Source organism: Oryx dammah, unplaced genomic scaffold (assembly GCF_014754425.2).
Source record: "Oryx dammah isolate SB20612 unplaced genomic scaffold, SCBI_Odam_1.1 HiC_scaffold_4, whole genome shotgun sequence".
NCBI classification, from domain to species: domain Eukaryota; kingdom Metazoa; phylum Chordata; class Mammalia; order Artiodactyla; family Bovidae; genus Oryx; species Oryx dammah.
The window spans coordinates 15,421,071-15,440,602 of NW_024070188.1; the positions used below are offsets into that span (position 1 = coordinate 15,421,071).

General features: G+C 36.7%; 1 protein-coding gene across 1 annotated transcript in view; it reads left to right on the forward strand.

Moving 5' to 3' along the window:
• Positions 1-18,700, forward strand: part of LOC120862866 (triadin-like) — a 140,737-nt gene extending 122,037 nt beyond the window's left edge. Inside the window, exons 6-8 of the mRNA XM_040239008.1 lie at positions 905-958; positions 4,248-4,307; positions 17,496-18,700. Coding sequence (XP_040094942.1) covers positions 905-958; positions 4,248-4,307; positions 17,496-17,740 — 359 coding nt within the window. The 3' untranslated portion in view covers positions 17,741-18,700. The remainder of the gene's footprint in view (positions 1-904; positions 959-4,247; positions 4,308-17,495) is intronic.
• Positions 18,701-19,532: the final 832 nt, after the last annotated feature.

The window sequence follows — 19,532 nt, forward strand, 5'->3', positions numbered from 1 at the left end:
TTCTCCAGGACAGAATACTGGAGTGGGTAGCCTTTCTCTTCTCCAGGGGATCTTCCCAACCCAGGGATTGAACCCAGATCTCCCACATAGCAGGGAGATTCTTTACCAGCTGAGCTACCAGGGAATCCCTAGCATTATCCCTAACCCTAACCCAATTTCTATATTTTAGTGTAAATAAATGGTAGGTTGCGAGTGTAATATTGGATAGAAGAAAATAAGTAAGAGGAATATTTAAATGTAGAATTGAAGAAACTTGGCAAATGAACAAAAATGAGAAAGAAAAGATGAATCCTGGATGAGTCCCAAGTTACTAGGTTGGATAATTGGAGGTGTCATTAATAAGAGTCATGACTAAATTATAGGGAAGATTATGATTTACATTTGAGCCCTACTATATTAATTAATTGAATCATAGCTCATATTGAATTACATTTTGTTTTCTTTGAAACAGTTTGGTGTCATTCTAGTCTCGCCTCATTATAATTTCAAAAACTTTTAGTGTGGAAATTTTCTGAAAAAGATTAACATATATTGCATATACTAGATTGAGTGTTTTTTGCTTCGGATTCAGATTATCTCTGCATTTTTGTCTTTATATGTTTAGTATTTCTCCAGTATTGAGTTGGCCTTCTTTGGCATACAGCATACATTTTAGGGCTTCCCTTGTGGCTCAGCTGGTAAAGAATCCGCCTGCAATGCGGGAAATCTGTCTTCAATAAAATATGAAATAAAAATAGAAATTTAAAATATCTATAATTATCTTAACATTTAAACCTATGTAAAGCTTCATACTAGTTAAAGAAAAATATCCAAAGGGAGTAGGTAATTTTTGACATCAAGGACTGCCATCCATCTCGTCTTTTATTCCCTTTATTTAAATGAAAAATATTGTCTTTCTTTTCAGTTACACATAAAGAAAAAGACAAGGTAAAAGAAAAAGAAAAACCTGAAAAGAAAGGTATGGATTTATCCTTACTGCTGTTTTACTCACTGGCCTGTCACTGTTTGACCTTTTCTTCCTTCTGTTAGATTTTAGATGACCATGAATTTATTTTTTTGAAATTATGATAATTTTCCTTGGAATTGAATGTAAAAAGAACAATTTCTGGGTTAAAGCAAATAAAATACTTAAGACTCTCTTGAAATCCATTACCAGTTTATTTTCTAGAAATGTATCAATTTTTCCCCCTGGCAGTTCTGAGGCTGCTTTTAGCCAATGAGGATATAATTTCAAAAAATAATTGCTAATTTGATAGGTTAAAAAGTATAGTTTATTACTTTAACTTGCATTCTGTGATTATGTATTAGACTGGACTTAAAAATTTTTTTTAGCTTTTGTTTAGAATAAGCAATGTGCACTCACTGTTTAACATGTAAATGTACTTTATGAAAGCATGCTCTTGCCTTGCTCCCACCCTCTGATCTCATTTCTCTTCTACCCACACAAACACACACAGTAAGCTACTTTTGTGAGCATTTTTTCAAAACTTCATTTTGCTTTTATAAGACAATATATATTATTGTCTCTCCCTATTTTTACATATAATTTAGCATGTCCTATATTCTAGCTTTATAATTTAATAATACATCCTAGACATCTTTTCTGGAGAAGGCAATGGTACCCCACTCCAGTACTCTTGCCTGGAAAATCCCATGGACAGAGGAGCCTGGTAGGCTACAGTCCATGGGGTCGCTAAGAGTCGGACACGGCTGGGCGATTTCACTTTCACTTTTCACTTTCATGCATTGGAGAAGGAAATGGCGACCCACTCCAGTGTTCTTGCCGTCTGTGGGGTCGCACAGAGTCGGACACGACTGAAGCGACTTAGCAGCAGCAGCAGACGTCTTTTCATATCAGTAAATAGATATTTCCTTCATTCTTTTAAAAATACTGCATAGTATTTAAATGGAGATATTTAAATATATATCTTAAGCTATATTAACTCTATCTTTTGATTATTTATTATTTGTAGATTGAAAGATTTAGGTATGATTTTTAGTGATACACATTTATGTCACTCTTCACACTTACTTCCTGTTTCTCCTGATAATATGTGTGTGTGTCTAAATTGGCTATATGTAACTGGCCTATTACATTCACAAATGCATTTCTCAGTGTCATAGTTAATGTAAGGGTTTCTGTCTGTGTGAATAGACATGTGTGAGTACATATGTGTGATAAGTGTGTGTATTTATATTCTTGAATTTTTATGTGACTAGATATGTTGATATTTTCTTTTGGTATTTCTATTTTTGAGTCTTCATATAAGGATTAATTCAATAATTAGTAATATCTCTCAGATTTTAAAAATTAAGTTCATATTTAACTTTAATTCATCAAAAATCCATTTTAATATGATATAAAATTCTAATTTAATTTTTTGCTTTTTTTTTTAAAGTGGATCATCTCTAGGATATTTAGGCTAGATTTCAGCTGATTTTTGTATACACAATACACATAGACTACTGAGCAATTTTATTTTGTAAAGCATTCTATTTAGCTAGAATTTACAATGCTTAGAAATCAGATCAGTTGAAACATGCTTCATTCTTCTCTATTCTAAACTCACACTTGAATATTTGAACTAAATAGTTGTTCTTTTATTAAGGTTTATTTTGTGATAATATCCATGAATTTCAATACAGTCATCTTCTCTGTTCTAGAAACAGGTGTCCATTTCCTACCAGCTATTGACTTACACAGAGTTATTGGCATCCGATTCTGTGTACTCTGACTAAAGGAAATAATCTTATATCTCTTGTCATTTTTCAACCTTTACAATGGCTAGATACTTTTCATTAAAATTAATTGAGAATTTGTTGCCACTAAATCATACATTTGAAGGAAACTTACCCAAATTGAGATGCTGAAACAGAACCGTTGTGTCCTTTTATTTACTGTATACCAATTAAAGGAGTTTGCTTTTTATGAGACAGTTATTATGCTGTAGCTCAATAACCTAGAATGTTATTCTTCCTTCAGCTAATATTTTCTAAACTGTTACCCATAACCCCAAGTGGTAGTGGAGATGGCCATGGGGCAGGTTTAGGGGTGGAAAGGGCTGAAACCCTGAAGGTGAAGGCACCTGCTCTCTGGGTAACTAATAGCTGCTACGATCTCATGGACTTTGTCCTCTAAGCTTTCTGTGAGGCTTGTATCATCTCTCAAAAATTCTGGGGAAACCGTTCATAGACTGTATTTTAAGAGAATAATTATTTAAATATATGTTTTAAGCACATCGTTTTCCTTTTATAATACAAGTAAAACTGATGGATATTAATATTCATAGGATATAGTTAGAAAAATGAAAATAATTAGGGCTCCAGGTTTTATCCTAATAATTTGACTCTTTCCTTAATCTGGATATTTTAATTAAAATCTACTATTTTATCTTTCATTTTCTTTAATTTCTTTAACTCTCCTTATTAATCTTTAATAAATAGTATATACATGTTGAAAAATGTATAGTGATTTGGATAATTATTAACCTGCACTGTTTAATACATTTGAAATATGGGAATAACTTTCACATGCTGTCGTACTTCTCTGAACTCATTTACTTAAGCCATTAACAGACACAAGATTTTACTAGTCTATGTAAGGAAAATAGAAAGAATACAATAAATTCATATTGTCATACTACTTTATTTTTTTTAATGTGGACCATTTTAAAACTCTTTATTGAATTTGTTACAATATTGCTTCTATTTGATGTTTTGGCTTTTTGACCATGTGACATGTGGGATTTTCACTCCCTGACCAGAGACTGAACCCTCTCCCCCTGCATTGGAAGGCAAAGTCTTAACCACTGGACCACCAGAGAAGTCAAGTCCTAAGACACACTATTCTTAATCAAAGCTCTAATATTGATTTAATTATTTCTTTTAATTGTAAAGACAGAGCTTCCTCCTGATAAAATGATATATCTTTCCACAAATTCTTATAAAATTATTTTTTTCTGTTTGTCTCTCCTGGAGACAATTCCAAAATACTGTTTAGAATGGTAGCTTTAAACAGAAGGATGAGACTAGCTTTCAAATGCTTTCTAAGTCTTAATACTAAGTCTTTGAAATTAACTTTTTTTATAGTTTTTATTAAATGGGTGATTTTTAAAAAATTCCTGGATTAGGTTCATTAATGTCATCAAACTAGCTTATTATTTTGGTGGCTGTAAAAATGAGGTAAAGAAAAAGCTTAGTCTTGAACTCTGTTAAAAGTGTGTACTAATATAAAATTTTCTGCTTAGCAACTCACAAGGAAAAAATTCAGAAAAAAGAAAAACCAGAAACAAAGACAGTGGCAAAAGGTAAGTTATACTTTCTGTTTTAAAAGCAATATATTTGGGGTAGCAGCTGGATGATTGTAAGCACTTAGCATTTCCTTTACAAAAAATTTGAATTTACATTTGAAATTTAATATCTAAAAGAATAATAAAAGTGAATACATAAAATAATAGAGCATTTCAAAATATGAGAAGAAATTGAAGAGCTTTCCTGTATGTGGCAGGCAGAATTTTGGCCCCTATGGCCTTCAGCCCTTGGTGTCATCCCCTTGGCTGTGTTAGAGTATATGGCAAAAAGCAGTCTGCAAAAATAGTTAAGATAGATCTAAAATATGGAGGCTTTCCTGAATTATCCAGGTGAGCTCAGTGTAATCCCCATGAACCTTGAAAAACATAGAGAAGTGACAGAAAAGAAAGATTCTGGCCTGTGAAAAGGACTCGCCCCCATTACTAGCTTGAAAATTGAGGGAGGCACATGGAAAGTATAAGAAGGGAATGAATCCTGCCAACATGTTGAAGAAGTGTGGAAGCCAGCCCTTCTTCAGAGCATGTAGCAATGCAGCGCATTTGACAAGCTGATTTTAGCATTGTGGACCCTAAGCTGAAAACTTGTTTGAGAGACATTGTAACAAGACTTTTGAACTATGGAAACCAGGAGATAATAGATCCTGGTTGTTGGGTTAAGTAGCTGAATTTGCAGTAGTTCCTAGATCAATAGCAAACTAGTACAAACATACCTGATTTATAGTTTAATCAGTATTACACCTTGAATTTAATTTTAGAACACTAAAATTAAGGATTCTTTTTTCAAGAAGGATAATGCATCATTTTGATCAATACTTTAAGCCAGTAAGGGCCTAAACTGTCTTGATAATATACCAAAGAAAGAAACAGTTAGAATATGAATGTAATGCTATAAACTTTGGAAGATTACATTAACTATTTTTTATTCTAAATTTGTCAATTGTTTGTTTGATGTTAGAAAAATATAGATTCTGTATATTCAATATTATCTACTAAATTATAGATTATCTACAAAACATAGTTTCTAAATATTCAGTCCTATCTACTAAATTCAATTTTCTTTCTCATATTTCATTTATATATATATTAAAGTATAGCTGATATTACAATATTTTGTTAGTTTCAGATACATACAAAGCAATTTGGTTATGTGTATATGAATATTTTTCAAATTCTTTTCCATCATAGGTTATTATAAGATATTGAATATAGTTTCCTATGCTATACTGTAAATCCTTGTTGATTATCTAGTTTTTACATAAGGGTATGTATCTATTAAACCTATACTCCTAATTTATCCCTCCTTACCTTCTCCTTTGGAAACCATAAGTTTGTTTTCTGTGTCTGTGATTCTGTTCTGTTTTGTAAACAAGTTCGTTTGTATTATTTTTTAGATTCCTTATATAAATGGTATCATATATGTGTCTTTTTATAATTTTATTTTGAATACATTTGTATTTGTATTGTAATATAATTGTTTTACAATAGTACATTGATTTACAATATATTATAATTTACAATATTATGTTGTATTCAGGTATACAACATAATGATTCAAAATTTTCATAGATTATATTCCATTTAAAATTATTATAAAATATTGACTGTATTCCCCTGTTGTACCATATAGCCATGTAGCTTATTTATTTTATATTCACTTAGTCAGCTCTTTGGAGAAGGCAATGGCATCCCACTCCAGTACTCTTGCCTGGAAAATCCCATGAACGGAGGAGCCTGGTGGGCTGCAGTCCATGGGGTCATTAAGAGTCGGAAACAACTGAGCGACTTCACTTTACTTTTCGCTTTCATGCATTGGAGAAGGAAATGGCAACTCACTCCAGTGTTCTTGCCTGGAGAACCCCAGGGACGGGGGAGCCTGGTGGGCTGCCGTCTATGGGGTCGCACAGAGTCAGACACGACTGAAGTGACTTAGCAGCAGTAGCAGTCAGCTCTTAATTTCTTCTGGTGTGTTTTTCATTTCATTTCATTTCAGTTCAGTTCAGTTCAGTCGCTCAGTCATGTCCGACTCTTTGCAACCCCATGAATCGTAGCACACCAGGCCTCTCTGTCCATCACCATCTCCCAGAGTTCACTCAGACTCACGTCCATTGAGTCTGTGATGCCATCCAGCCATCTCATCCACGGTCGTTCCCTTCTCCTCCTGCCCCCAATCCCTCCCAGCATCAGAGTCTTTTCCAATGAGTCAACTCTTCGCATGAGGTGGCCAAAGTACTGGAGTTTCAGCTTTAGCATCATTCCCTCCAAAGAAATCCCAGGGCTGATCTCCTTTAGAATGGACTGGTTGGATCTCCTTGCAGTCCAAGGAACTCTCAAGAGTCTTCTCCATCACCACAGTTCAAAAGCATCAATTCTTTGGCGCTCAGCCTTCTTCACAGTCCAACTCTCACATCCATACATGACCACTGGAAAAACCATAGCCTTGACTAGATGGACCTTAGTTGGCAAAGTAATATCTCTGCTTTTGAATGTGCTATGTAGGTTGGTCATAACTTTTCTTCCAAGGAGTAAGCGTCTTCTAATTTCATGGCTGCAGTCACCATCCACAGTGATTTTGGAGCCCCCCAAAATAAAGTCTGACACTGTTTCCACTGTTTCCCCATCTATTTCCAATGACGTGATGGGACTAGATGCCATGATCTTCGTTTTCTGAATGTTGAGCTTTAAGCCAACTTTTTCACTCTCCTCTTTCACTTTCATCAAGAGGCTTTTGAGTTCCTCTTCACTTTCTGCCATAAGGGTGGTGTCATCTGCATATCTGAGGTGATTGATATTTCTCCCGGCAATCTTGATTCCAGCTTGTGCTTCTTCCAGCCCAGCGTTTCTCATGATGTACTCTGCATAGAAGTTCAATAAGCAGGGTGACAATATACAGCCTTGACGTACTCCTTTTCCTATTTAGAACCAGTCTGTTGTTCCATGTCCAGTTCTAACTGTTGCTTCCTGACTTGCACACAGGTTTCTCAAGAGGCAGGTCAGGTAGTCTGGTATTCCCATCTCTTTCAGAATTTTCCACAGTTTATTGTGATCCACACAGTCAAAGGCTTTGGCATAGTCAATAAAGCAGAAATAGATGTTTTTCTGGAACTCTCCTGCTTTTTCCATGATCAAGCAGATGTTGGCAATTTGATCTCTGGTTCCTCTGCCTTTTCTAAAACCAGCTTGAACATCAGGGAGTTCACAGTTCAAGTATTGCTGAAGCCTGGCTTGGAGAATTTTGAGCATTACTTTACTAGCATGTGAGATGAGTGCAATTGTGCGGTAGTTTGAGCATTCTTTGGCATTGCCTTTCTTTGGGATTGGAATGAAAACTGACCTTTTCCAGTCCTGTGGCCACTGCTGAGTTTTCCATTCTTTAGTCCTGTCTGTTTCTTTGTTAAATTTTGTAGTTTCTTATTGAAATTATCATGATGTTTGTCTATTCTTTTCACTAATTAAATTAGCATTCTTATTACCAGTGCTTTGAACTCTTTTATCTGATACCATCTCTGATTCATGTTGTTTTTTCAGAGTTTTTTGTTGTTCTTGTTCTTTCACTTAAAACAAATTCCTCTGTCTTCTCATTTTTCTTAACTCTCTGTATGATATTATGTGATGCAGTAACCTACCCCAGTCTTGAAGGCCGTCCTTGTGTGGCAGTGCCTCTGTGGTCTGCATGTGCCACGTGGCTTTGGCGGGAGGGTGGATCTAGTGTGAGCATGAGTCTCATTCTCCCATGGTGTTCTGGCTGCTCTCACCATGGTAGGATGTGGGCTTGGACCTGGAGGGTCTAGGCCCAGAGCCAGGTGTAAGCATGGGCTTCGTCTCTGTTCTGAGGCTCATACCACCCTGTTGAGGACTGGATCCGGTCCCAAGTTGCTGTAGGAGAAGTCCTGATGGTTGAAACGGAGCTGGATCTGTTCCCGCTAAGTGTGTGCTCTCCCGACTCTGGGCATTGGCACCTTCAGCGCAGAGCAGAGCAGTGTTACAGCAAGAGGAGCTGGAGCGTGTGCTCAGTATGGTTCAGGGTGCAGGCTGGGGTGGTCCCAGCACCAGCCAAATTCTGGTCCACTTCCTCTCTGCTATAGGTGCCAGGAATGACTGCTATCACCCCGTTCAGATGAGCCAGCTCTGTCCTTTACAACTAGGCAATCTCCTCAGCTGTGGCGGCCTTTGCCCTGGTGTGGAGCTGCACCACAGAGCAAGCAAGGCTGGAGGGGTGTTTGGCTCAGGCTGGGCATGAGCTATGGTGGTCACCGGTCACTGTCTAGAATCAAAGGCAGTTCAACTTTTTTCCTCTGCCTTGTTTCAGGAAAAAGTGAGCCTGTGTGTTCTTCCCCAGCATAGTCTATGTTCCTACAGCCCTGCTGTCAGTCCCACTGGTTTTCAAATCAGTTAAGGGGACTCATACTCTTGATGTTGGACCCAGGACTGGGGTGGCCTATATGTCTTTTGAACTGCTCACTTCTCAGAAGGGAATCTCCAAGCCTGTGTAATCCTGTTCCTCTTCTGTGTCCTCTCGTAAAGGTGCAGGTCCAACCTAATTGCTTCTCTTCCTTCCCTACCTGGTTTTGTGTGTATTTTTTTTCAGAGCTTTGGTTATAAAGAGTCTTTTTGCCCGTGTTCAGTTTGTTTTCAGTGAGCATTGCTCCACATATATATGTATTTTTGATGTGTTCATGGGGCAGGTGAGCTCTGTGTCCTCCTACTTAGCCATTTTATCCTATCTGTCCTTATATTTTAAAATATAGGTTTTATGTGATCAATATATTTTGGAAATTTCAATCTAGTACTTTCAAGAAACTAAACATGTGGATAAAAATTGGAACCTATTTTCAAAATTTAGTGTTTATCTACAAAATGTAAAGTAATTAGATATTTGAGGAAGATGTCTTTTTTACTAAATTTTTCCATGAGATAACCAAACATCATTTTTTGAAGATAACATGGATGAATTGAAACTTTAAGATAGTAAGGATGTTAGAGATTATCCCAATTAATTACCTAACTTAACAGATGAAGAAATTTACCTCTGGGAAGAGAAAACAATTTGGCCAGATCAAAAACTAGTATGTAATTGAACTAAGACAAAACCCCAAGTGAACTGAATATAAATGAAGTATTCTTTCCAAAGCTAATTAAATAAAGTTCTTCAAGCATCAATTATTTCTTCAACAAATATTTATTTAATACTGTACTAATTATTTCTTGATGTGTAAAAATTACCACACAGACAGTCTGGACATCGTTTAGCTCAGTCTGTTGCTTTACAGGGTCTAACAAGTCTGTGATCAATGTGTTAGACAGGGCTGTAGTCCCATCTGAAGGCTCAGCTGGGGAAGAATTATTTCCAAGTTCATTTAAATGACTTTTGGCATTTAAGTTCCTCAAGGCCCATTGAATTGAGAGAGTCTCTTTTTTTTTGACGGGGAGGGCCGCTATTGGCAGGAGTCTCACCAATATTGCTGGAGCCATCAAATTCAGCAAGAGAAAGAGTCAGCTAGTAAGACAGAAATAGCAATCTGATGTAAACTAACCATGGGAACCACATACTATTGGTTGGCATCAAATTCCTAGGCCAGTCCATATTCAAAGGATGAAGATTACACAAGTAGGCAAGTAGGAGTCTTTGGGAGCCATGGTAAGTCAACCTGGCCTACCAAAAATCAAAAATACTTTAATAAGAGTATAAGTAACTGAGAGAAAGTTAAAAGCTGGCATTTCCTTAATGAATGAGAGTTGATATAGGTTATTTCCTAACTCCAAAAGGGTATAGTTTGTTAGTATGTTTATTGCATAATATGATTTCCCTTCTTTGATTAAGATATTTTGATTCCAGTACAGATTGCTAATGGGTATTCCAAAATTGGATCAAATATGCTGATGTCATTCTTTTGATTAGGCTATTTTGTTTTCCATTTGACAAAAGTAATAAATTAAATGTCTTCCTAAATTGAGCTGAGTAATTTGAACATGACAATACTTTTTGCTTCATTGTTCCTTAGACAGTGACAGTGAAGTTGCTCAGTCGTGTCCAACTGTTTGCGACCCCATGGACTATAGCCCACCAGGCTCCTCCATCCATGGAATTTTCCAGGCAAGAGTACAGGAGTGGGTTGCCATTTCCTTCTCCAGGGGATCTTCCCAACCCAGGGATCAAACCCAGGTCTCCCACATTGCAGGCAGACGCTTTACCATCTGAGCTACCAGGGAAGCAGTTGTCAATTAAATTATTTTTGAGAAAGATCAGGAAAAGTGTTTTGGGCTAAAATTTAAGAATACCTGTCTAATTTGACAAAAATAAATATAAATTGGGTGTTGCCTTACTTTTATGGCATTTTCCACATATAGCCCCATCATTGTTGCATTCTCATCCATTTTTAATTTTTAATGTGAGGAAACATTACCTGTTTCAAAGATGAAGATCACTAAAAATTTCTAAAATAGAGAACATTTTGTTATTTTTATACTTTAAAAACCACTGATAAATGAATTTGTTTTAGATGTAGTCTTGTGTGTGAAAAAATGACCTGTGTTCATTTGTAAATTATAACGGCACTAAAAAGTAAATCTTAATTTCATGTCTCTAATTTCATAGTACAAAGCTAAAGTTAAATCAGCTGCTACCTACAAGAAGTGATCAGGTGTCATTTAAGGTAACTACAATAATAATTTCACACATATAAAAGGACAGACAAAAAACTCGTTGGCAGATTTTCCAGGTTGTGGTCAAGGCCATTTCTAAACACATATTTTCATATGTAACCTATATGTCACTATGTTGTACACATGATCTAAAGATAATTTACTGTTTTCTAAAACAAAATTGTTCATTTATAACATTTATGCTTTATTTTCTCTGAAAGAAGTACTGTGCTAGACCTTATGTCGCTACAAAATGAATAGTATCTATATAATTCCTATTCTCAAATTTCTCTCAGTCTGGTAAGGAAGACAGATATGTGAAAGCCACCTGTAATATAAGATAAATAGTAGGATATAGCATGTGTGTTTAAATAAAAGTTGAGACAAATCTAAGCTCGGGTGAATAAATGATTAATTCCAAAGGCAAAGTCATTTGTTGCATATGAATTGAGCACAAAGGGATTTATATATGTGTAAGATATGGAACATACAGATGATATCAGTTCAGTTGCTCAGTTGTGTCCGACTCTTTGCGACCCCATGAATTGCAGCACGCCAGGCCTCCCTGTTCATCACCATCTCCCAGAGTTCTCTCAGACTGATGTCCTTCGAGTCCATGATGCCATCCAGCCATCTCATCCACGGTCGTTCCCTTCTCCTCCTGCCCCCAATCCCTCCCAGCATCAGAGTCTTTTCCAATGAGTCAACTCTTCGCATGAGGTGGCCAAAGTACTGGAATTTCAGCTTCAGCATCATTCCTTCCAAAGAAATCCCAGGGCTGATCTCCTTCAGAATGGACTGGTTGGATCTTCTTGCAGTCCAAGGGACTCTCAAGAGTCTTCTCCAACACCACAGATCAAAAGCATCAATTCTTCGGCACTCAACCTTCTTCACAACCAACTCTCACATCCATACATGACCACAGGAAAAACCATAGCCTTGACTAGACGGACCTTAGTCATTAAAGTAATGTCTCTGCTTTTGAATATGCTATCTAGGTTGCTCATAACTTTTCTTCCAAGGAGTAAGTGTCTTTTAATTTCATGGCTGCAATCACCATCTGCAGTGATTTTGGAGCCCCCAAAAATAAAGTCTGACACTGTTTCCACTGTTTCCCCATCTATTTCCCATGAAGTGATGGAACCGGATGCCATGATCTTCGTTTTCTGAATGTTGAGCTTTAAGCCAACTTTTTCACTCTCCTCTTTCACTTTCATCAAGAGGCTTTTGAGTTCCTCTTCACTTTGTGCCATAAGGGTGGTGTCATCTGCATATCTGAGGTTATTGAAATTTCTCCCAGCAATCTTGATACCAGCTTGTGTTTCTTCCAGTCCAGCGTTTCTCATGATGTACTCTGCATAGAAGTTAAATAAGCAGGGTGACAATATACAGCCTTAAGGTACAATTTTTCCTATTTGGAACCAGTCTGTTGTTCCATGTCCAGTTCTAACTGTTGCTTCCTGACCTACATACAGATTTCTCAAGAGGCAGGTTAGGTGGTCTGGTATTCCCATCTCTTTCAGAATTTTCCACAGTTTATTGTGATTCACACAGTCAAAGGTTTTGGCATAGTCAATAAAGCAGAAATAGATGTTTTTCTGGAACTCTCTTGCTTTTTCCATGATCCAGCGGATGTAGGCAATTTGATCTCTGGTTCCTCTGCCTTTTCTAAAACCAGCTTGAACATCTGGAAGTTCACGGTTCACATACTGCTGAAGCCTGGCTTGGAGAATTTTGAGCATTACTTTACTAGCATGTGAGATGAGTGCAATTGTGCAGTTGTGCAGTAGTTGGAGCATTCTTTGGCATTGCCTTTCTTTGGGATTGGAATGAAAACTGACCTTTTCCAGTCCTGCGGCCACTGCTGAGTTTTCCAAATTTGCTGGCATATTGAGTGCAGCACTTTCACAGCATCATCTTTCAGGATTTTAAACGGCTCAACTGGAATTCCATCACCTCCACTAGCTTTGTTCGTAGTGATGCTTTCTAAGGCCCACCTGACCTCACCTTCCAAGATGTCTGGCTCTAGATTAGTGATCACATCATCATGATTATCTGGGTCGTGAAGATCTTTTTTGTACAGTTCTTCTGTGTATTCTTGCCACCTCTTCTTAATATCTTCTGCTTCTGTTAGGTCCATACCATTTCTGTCCTTTATCGAGCCCATCTTTGCATGAAATGTTCCCTTGGTATCTCTAATTTTCTTGAAGAGATCTCTAGTCTTTCCCATTCTGTTCTTTTCCTCTATTTCTTTGCATTGATCGCTGAAGAAGGCTTTCTTATCTCTTCTTTCTATTCTTTGGAACTCTGCATTCAGATGCATATATCTTTCCTTTTCTCCTTTGCTTTTTGCCTCTCTTCTTTTCACAGCTATTTGTAAGGCCTCCCCAGCCATTTTGCTTTTTTGCATTTCTTTTCCATGGGGATGGTCTTGATCCCTGTCTCCTGTACAATGTCACGAACCTCATTCCATAGTTCATCAGGCACTCTATCTATCAGATCTAGGCCCTTAAATCTATTCCTCACTTCTACTGTATAATCATAAGGGATTTGATTTAGGTCATACCTGAATGGTCTAGCGGTTTTCCCTACTTTCTTGAATTTAAGTCTGAATTTTGCAATAAGGAGTTCATGATCTAAGCCACAGTCAGCTCCTGGTCTTGTTTTTGTTGACTGTATACAGCTTCTCCATCTTTGGCTGCATAGAATATAATCAGTCTGATTTTGATGTTGACCATCTGGTGATGTCCATGTGTAGAGTCTTCTTTTGTGTTGTTGGAAGAGGATGTTTGCTATGACCAGTGCTTTTTCTTGGCAAAACTCTATTAGTCTTTGCCCTGCTTCATTCCGCATTCTAAGGCCAAATTTGCCTGTTACTCCAGGTGTTTCTTGACTTCCTACTTTTGCATTCCAGCCCCCTAGAATGAAAAGGACATCTTTTTTGGGTGTTAGTTCTAAAAGGTCTTGTAGGTCTTCATAGAACCGTTCAGCTTCAGCTTCTTCAGCATTACTGGTTGGGGCATACACTTGGATTACTGTGATACTGAATGGTTTGCCTTGGGGACGAACAGAGATCATTCTGTCGTTTTTGAGATTGCATCCAAGTACTGCATTTTGGACTCTTTTGTTGACCATGATGGCTACTCCATTTCTTCTGAGGGATTCCTGCCCGCAGTAGTAGATATAATGGTCATCTGAGTTAAATTCACCCATTCCAGTCCATTTTAGTTCGCTGATTCCTAGAATGTTGACGTTTACCCTTGCCATCTCTTGTTTGACCACTTCCAAGTTGCCTTGATTCATGGACCTGACATTCCAGGTTCCTATGCAATATTGCTCTTTACAGCATCGGATCTTGCTTCTATCACCAGTCACATGCACAACTGGGTATTGTTTTTGCTTTGGCTCCATCCCTTCATTCTTTCTGGAGTTACTTCTCCACTGATCTCCAGTAGCATATTGGGCACCTACTGGCCTGGGGAGTTCCTCTTTTGATATCCTATCATTTTGCCTTTTCATACTGTTCATGGGGTTCTCAAGGCAAGAATACTGAAGTGGCTTGCCATTCCCTTCTCCAGTGAACCACTTTCTGTTAGACCTCTCCACCATGACCCGCCCATCTTGGGTTGCCCCGCAGGCATGGCTTGGTTTCATTGAGTTAGACAAGGCTGTGGTCCTAGTGTAATTAGATTGACTAGTTTTCTGTGAGTATGATTTCAGTGTGTCGGCCCTCTGATGCCCTCTTGCAACACCTACCATCTTACTTGGGTTTCTCTTACCTTGGGCGTGGGGTATCTCTTCACGGCTGCTCCAGCAAAGCACAGATGATACAGCCTGGCAATATTTGACATGTAGAGAATACATGAGATAATTTTTTAAAAAGAAAGTAGTCTGTTGGAGAAAGGAATTTTTGGAAAAATGCGATGAGAGGAGAGATAATAAAGCTAGATATCAAAGGGTTTTTTGGGTTTGTTTTTTGAAGCTAGTAATCAAAGGGCTTTTTGGTTTTGTTTTGTTTCCTTTTTTTTTTTTTTTAAATTGGGTGTCACAGGCTTTTACTTGACATTCCTCAGATAAGAATCTGCTGATCTTCAGAGCTCTGCCAACTGGCTTTGAACCCAGGCCATGATAGGCTCTCTTGAAGTGTTTGTTAGATCATAGGTGAATTCTATGACTTAGAGGTGTTGTTGGCCCTCTCAAAGGAACTTCTTCTCCAGGCAGAAACTAATAAATATTTTCTTGTGGGGTCCTGAAACAATGTTGACTGAATGTCATCTGGACAGAGGTGTTGGTTTCAGTCATAACATTGTATGTGTCTGCTGTAGGAAGCAGCAGAAAGCAGTAAAGGAGACTTTGAGGTTTAAAGGGAATAACAGAAAATCCCCAGTTGGTTGTAGTCACAAAAGCCACAGAGGTGTTGGAAGTTTGTGGAGTAATTGGGTGATTCTTTTATGAGAGTTTTATGGTCAGTACTTTGGGAAACAGTGGATAGCATAATCTACCTGCTTGAAGACTCTTTAATACACATTAGCTTTGAGAAATTCCATAGAAAAGAAAGCAGTTTAGCTTAATGTTTCCCAATTTATTTGACCATAGAAATATCCGTCTACCACTAACACAACATCAATATCTCCCTGCAAAGTTCTGAGGAAACTTTGGGAGGTGGTAGCCCATTCAATTAAATGTAGAACCGCAGATTATTTTGGTTTCATGAGCATTATCATGTTTATTCTTCTCCTTGCAGGACTTCATAATATTATCTTGTCTTAGTCTCAAATTATTGCTTACTGTACAGAGTCAAAGAAGAAGGCAATGGCAACCCACTCCAGTACTCTTGCCTGGAAAATCCCATGGATGAAGGAGCCTGGTGGGCTGCAGTCCACGGGGTTGCTAAGAGTCGGGCACGACTGAGCATCTTACTTTCACTTTTCACTTTCGTGCATTGGAGAAGGAAATGGCAACCCACTCCAGTGTTCTTGCCTGGAGAATCCCAGGGACAGAGGAGCCTAGTGGGCTGCCATTTATGGGGTCGCACAGAGTCTGACGCGACTGAAGTGACTTAGCAGTACAAAATCAAGAAACTTGATTATAATATTTTCATCAAATTCTTCAACATGATTGACAATAAAGTCTACCTATTACCGAGGCAAATGACAGAGTCCAGCACTATAGTAGACTTACTATGAAGTCAAGGATTACGTGTGATCCCATAGAGTAAATGTCCTATATGCAGCATCTATTATAAACACTTTACACAAATGTACTATACCATTGTTGCTTTAAAAAAAAAAAATTTGAAACATTCACAGACTCATTTGTTCACATTCCCAGTCCTCTTCCTCCAAATACATGTACTAATATAAAATTAAGAGTATGAATATAAATCAAAATTCATATATATTCTAATTTATAGCCCTTTCTGTTTATTAGGAGAACCTGCCTGCCAATGCAGGAGACATAAGACATGTAGGTTTGATCACTGGGTTGGGATGATCCCTGGAGAGGGAAATGGCAACTCCCTCCAGTATTCTTGCCTAGAGAATCCTATGGGCAAAGGAGCCTGGTGGGCTACAGTCTCTAGCGTCGCACAGAGTCGGACACAACTGAAGCGACTTAGCACACACACAAAGGCTTTAAAAGACAATTGAATTATTATTTTTGACACAGGATAAGCAGGAGCCGACATCTTAATTTCTACTCTCTTTCCATTACTTTAAAGTCAAACCATTAAGGACTGAATGTCTCTTGAGTTATCTTTTAATGGATTTTATTCTTTTGTTTCTAATATTCATTACCAATACAAATCATTTTACATTTACATTCACAATAGCTATCTTTAAAAACTATTGTGTTGAAAATTTAGTTTCTTGAATGGCTTTGAAGATATTTCATTTGTAGAACAAAATGATCATAACCATTTAAAAAGTCTCTTTCATTGGGCTTTTTGGTACAGACATGGGTTTTCACTGAGCATGTGAAAACTGCCCCACAGAATCCAAATGCCTCCTATTTGATATACTCAGTTCCTGACTACCTAAAAAATAATGTTTTTGTGTACAAATTAAGAAAATGTCCAACTTTCAAGTTAACATTTTTTAGTACTCTAACGCCACTTCATAAGCTGTATAAAAGTCAAATAATAGTCACAATTTATGTCAGTGACACAGTTTTTTGATTTGTTTTTCTTTTCTCTTTCTTTTATTTTATTTATTTGTTTTTTAAAATTTTTATTTTTACTTTATTTTGCTTTACAATACTTTATTGGTTTTGCCATACATTGACATGAATCAGCCACAGGTGTACATGAGTTCCCAATCCTGAACCCCCCTCCCACCTCCCACCCCATATCATCTCTCTGGATCATCCCCGTGCACCAGCCCCAAGCATCCTGTATCCTGTATCGAACATAGACTGGCCATTCATATCTTACCTGATAGTATACATGTTTGTTCTTAATAACTAATGAAAGATAAAATGCTGCATTGGTTTAAAAATATGTATATAAATTTTTTTTATATAATTAAACTTTTATTTAATTCCATACAGAAGAGAAGAAAGCTAAGACTAGAGAAAAGATTGAAGAAAAGACTAAAAAGGAAGTGAAAGGTGTGAAACAGGAGAAGGTGAAGCAAATGGCTACTAAAGTAAAAGAAGTACAGAAAACGTCACCCAAACCTAAAAAGGATGAGAAAGATGCCACAGCCGTGTCCAAGCATGAACAGAAAGGTAAACATTCAGAGGAGGCGGCCAGAGGTTCTAAGAGAATGTTGGGCAAGAAACAGATGCAGTGAAATTAAAACCTGAAAAAGATGAAGATCAGACTTCAGAAGGGAGTAAAAGATGTGTATAAGTGAATATACCTGAAAGGAAATACAATAGTTTGGGAATTAAAATTTATTTATAGAAATGCTAAACTGTGTTCAGATATCTAAAGATGCATGTTGAAGCATTTTTAAAAAAGAATTTGAGTTAGTATCTGAAATTATTTAAAGGACACATACTCTTTGTCCTTTGTGTACTCTTTGAAGAACAACCATCCAGGAAAATGACAGCAATTTTAGTAAAAGGTATATCTTCAAATCATATAGAATAAGTATCAGAAAAAGTATCCATACATTCCTGTAGCTCTGCAAGAGCACATAATTCAGAAGATACATTGAATTATTAAATCCATTTTGTACAATGACTAAATTTATGACCTTAGAAAACTTTGTATCTTACATATAGTGCTGCTTTTCAGTAAGACTGTTGTCAAACTTACATCCATACTTCACAGAAATAGAGCAATTAAATGAAGGTAGAATGTAAACTTGACATTCTTTAAAGAGAGGTGTTTGTGAACATAAAAGGGTGGAGTTTTAAGAGGTTGGCTGAGGACCTTGTTGTCAAACATCTCCAACCCTTGATGAATCTTTCCTTGCCTAAATCCACTCCTGGTTGCAAGTTGGTACACAGTCTTGAGCTTCCCTACCCAGATGGTGGGATCTTCTCTGTGCAGACTATTCCTATCAATGTTTTTTAAACATTAAAATGTTTTCCTTATTCTGATAGTTTTAATAATTTTAGTTGAGGGCTAAAGTTAAGGACTTGTTTCTATAAGATTTGCATTTAAAAAGTTAAAAATGTCGTTACTGAGTAAGCTATTTGGACAATGAAACTGAAAATAAGTTTTCCTACTATAAGGTACAAGATATGGAATTTGAGAACCATACATAAAGGTGAAATTATATGGTATTTGTCTTTGTAATCCACTCTCATATTTTATCTTTGAATCACTTTTTTCCCTGAATGCAAAAATAATATTTGGAAATGTTTGTTTATATGAAGGAAAAGGTATATTTTTTGAAAACATATTTTGAAAAGGAAAAAAAGAAAGGATAGTTTTATTTTGTCTTTTTTTTAGTAAATAACCAATTTTTGTATTTAAGTAATTTTATTTCAAAGTAGTATTTAAAGAGGCTTCCCTGATAGCTCAGTTGATAAAGAATATGCCTGCAATGCAGAAGACCCCAGTTCAATTCCTTGGTCAGGAAGATTTGCTGGAGAAGGGATAGGCTACCCACTCCAGTATTCTTGGGCTTCCCTTGTGGCTCAGCTGGTAAAGGACCCACCCAAATGCAGGAGACATGAGTAAAATTAAATCTTTGAAGCCCAAAACCTTTCTTCAATTTTAAAGATGATTATATTGCCTTGAATCAATTTAAGAATTAATTATCATCTCTGGCAAAGCTGTATGTTTTTTATGCAATATTTGGGGTAGAGAAATATAGTAAATAAAGAAAAAATATTTTGAATGGACTATTTTATTGTGATAGACAGGAAAATTAATCTTCTGATTCACTAATATATTTATTTAAAATTATCATAAAGATCCTAAAATATTTTGCATTGTAGATTGTCTTTTCAAAAAGAAAATAATCACAAAAACAAAAGAATCACATGAAACCAGATTCAATGCACCAAGCATATTTTTATTTTTTGCCCATAAATACAGCATGTAAAAATTCATTCCATTTATATATGGTAGTTCCAAAATACTCTTCTAGCAACTAACAATATCAATATACTTTTCAATGTTCATTT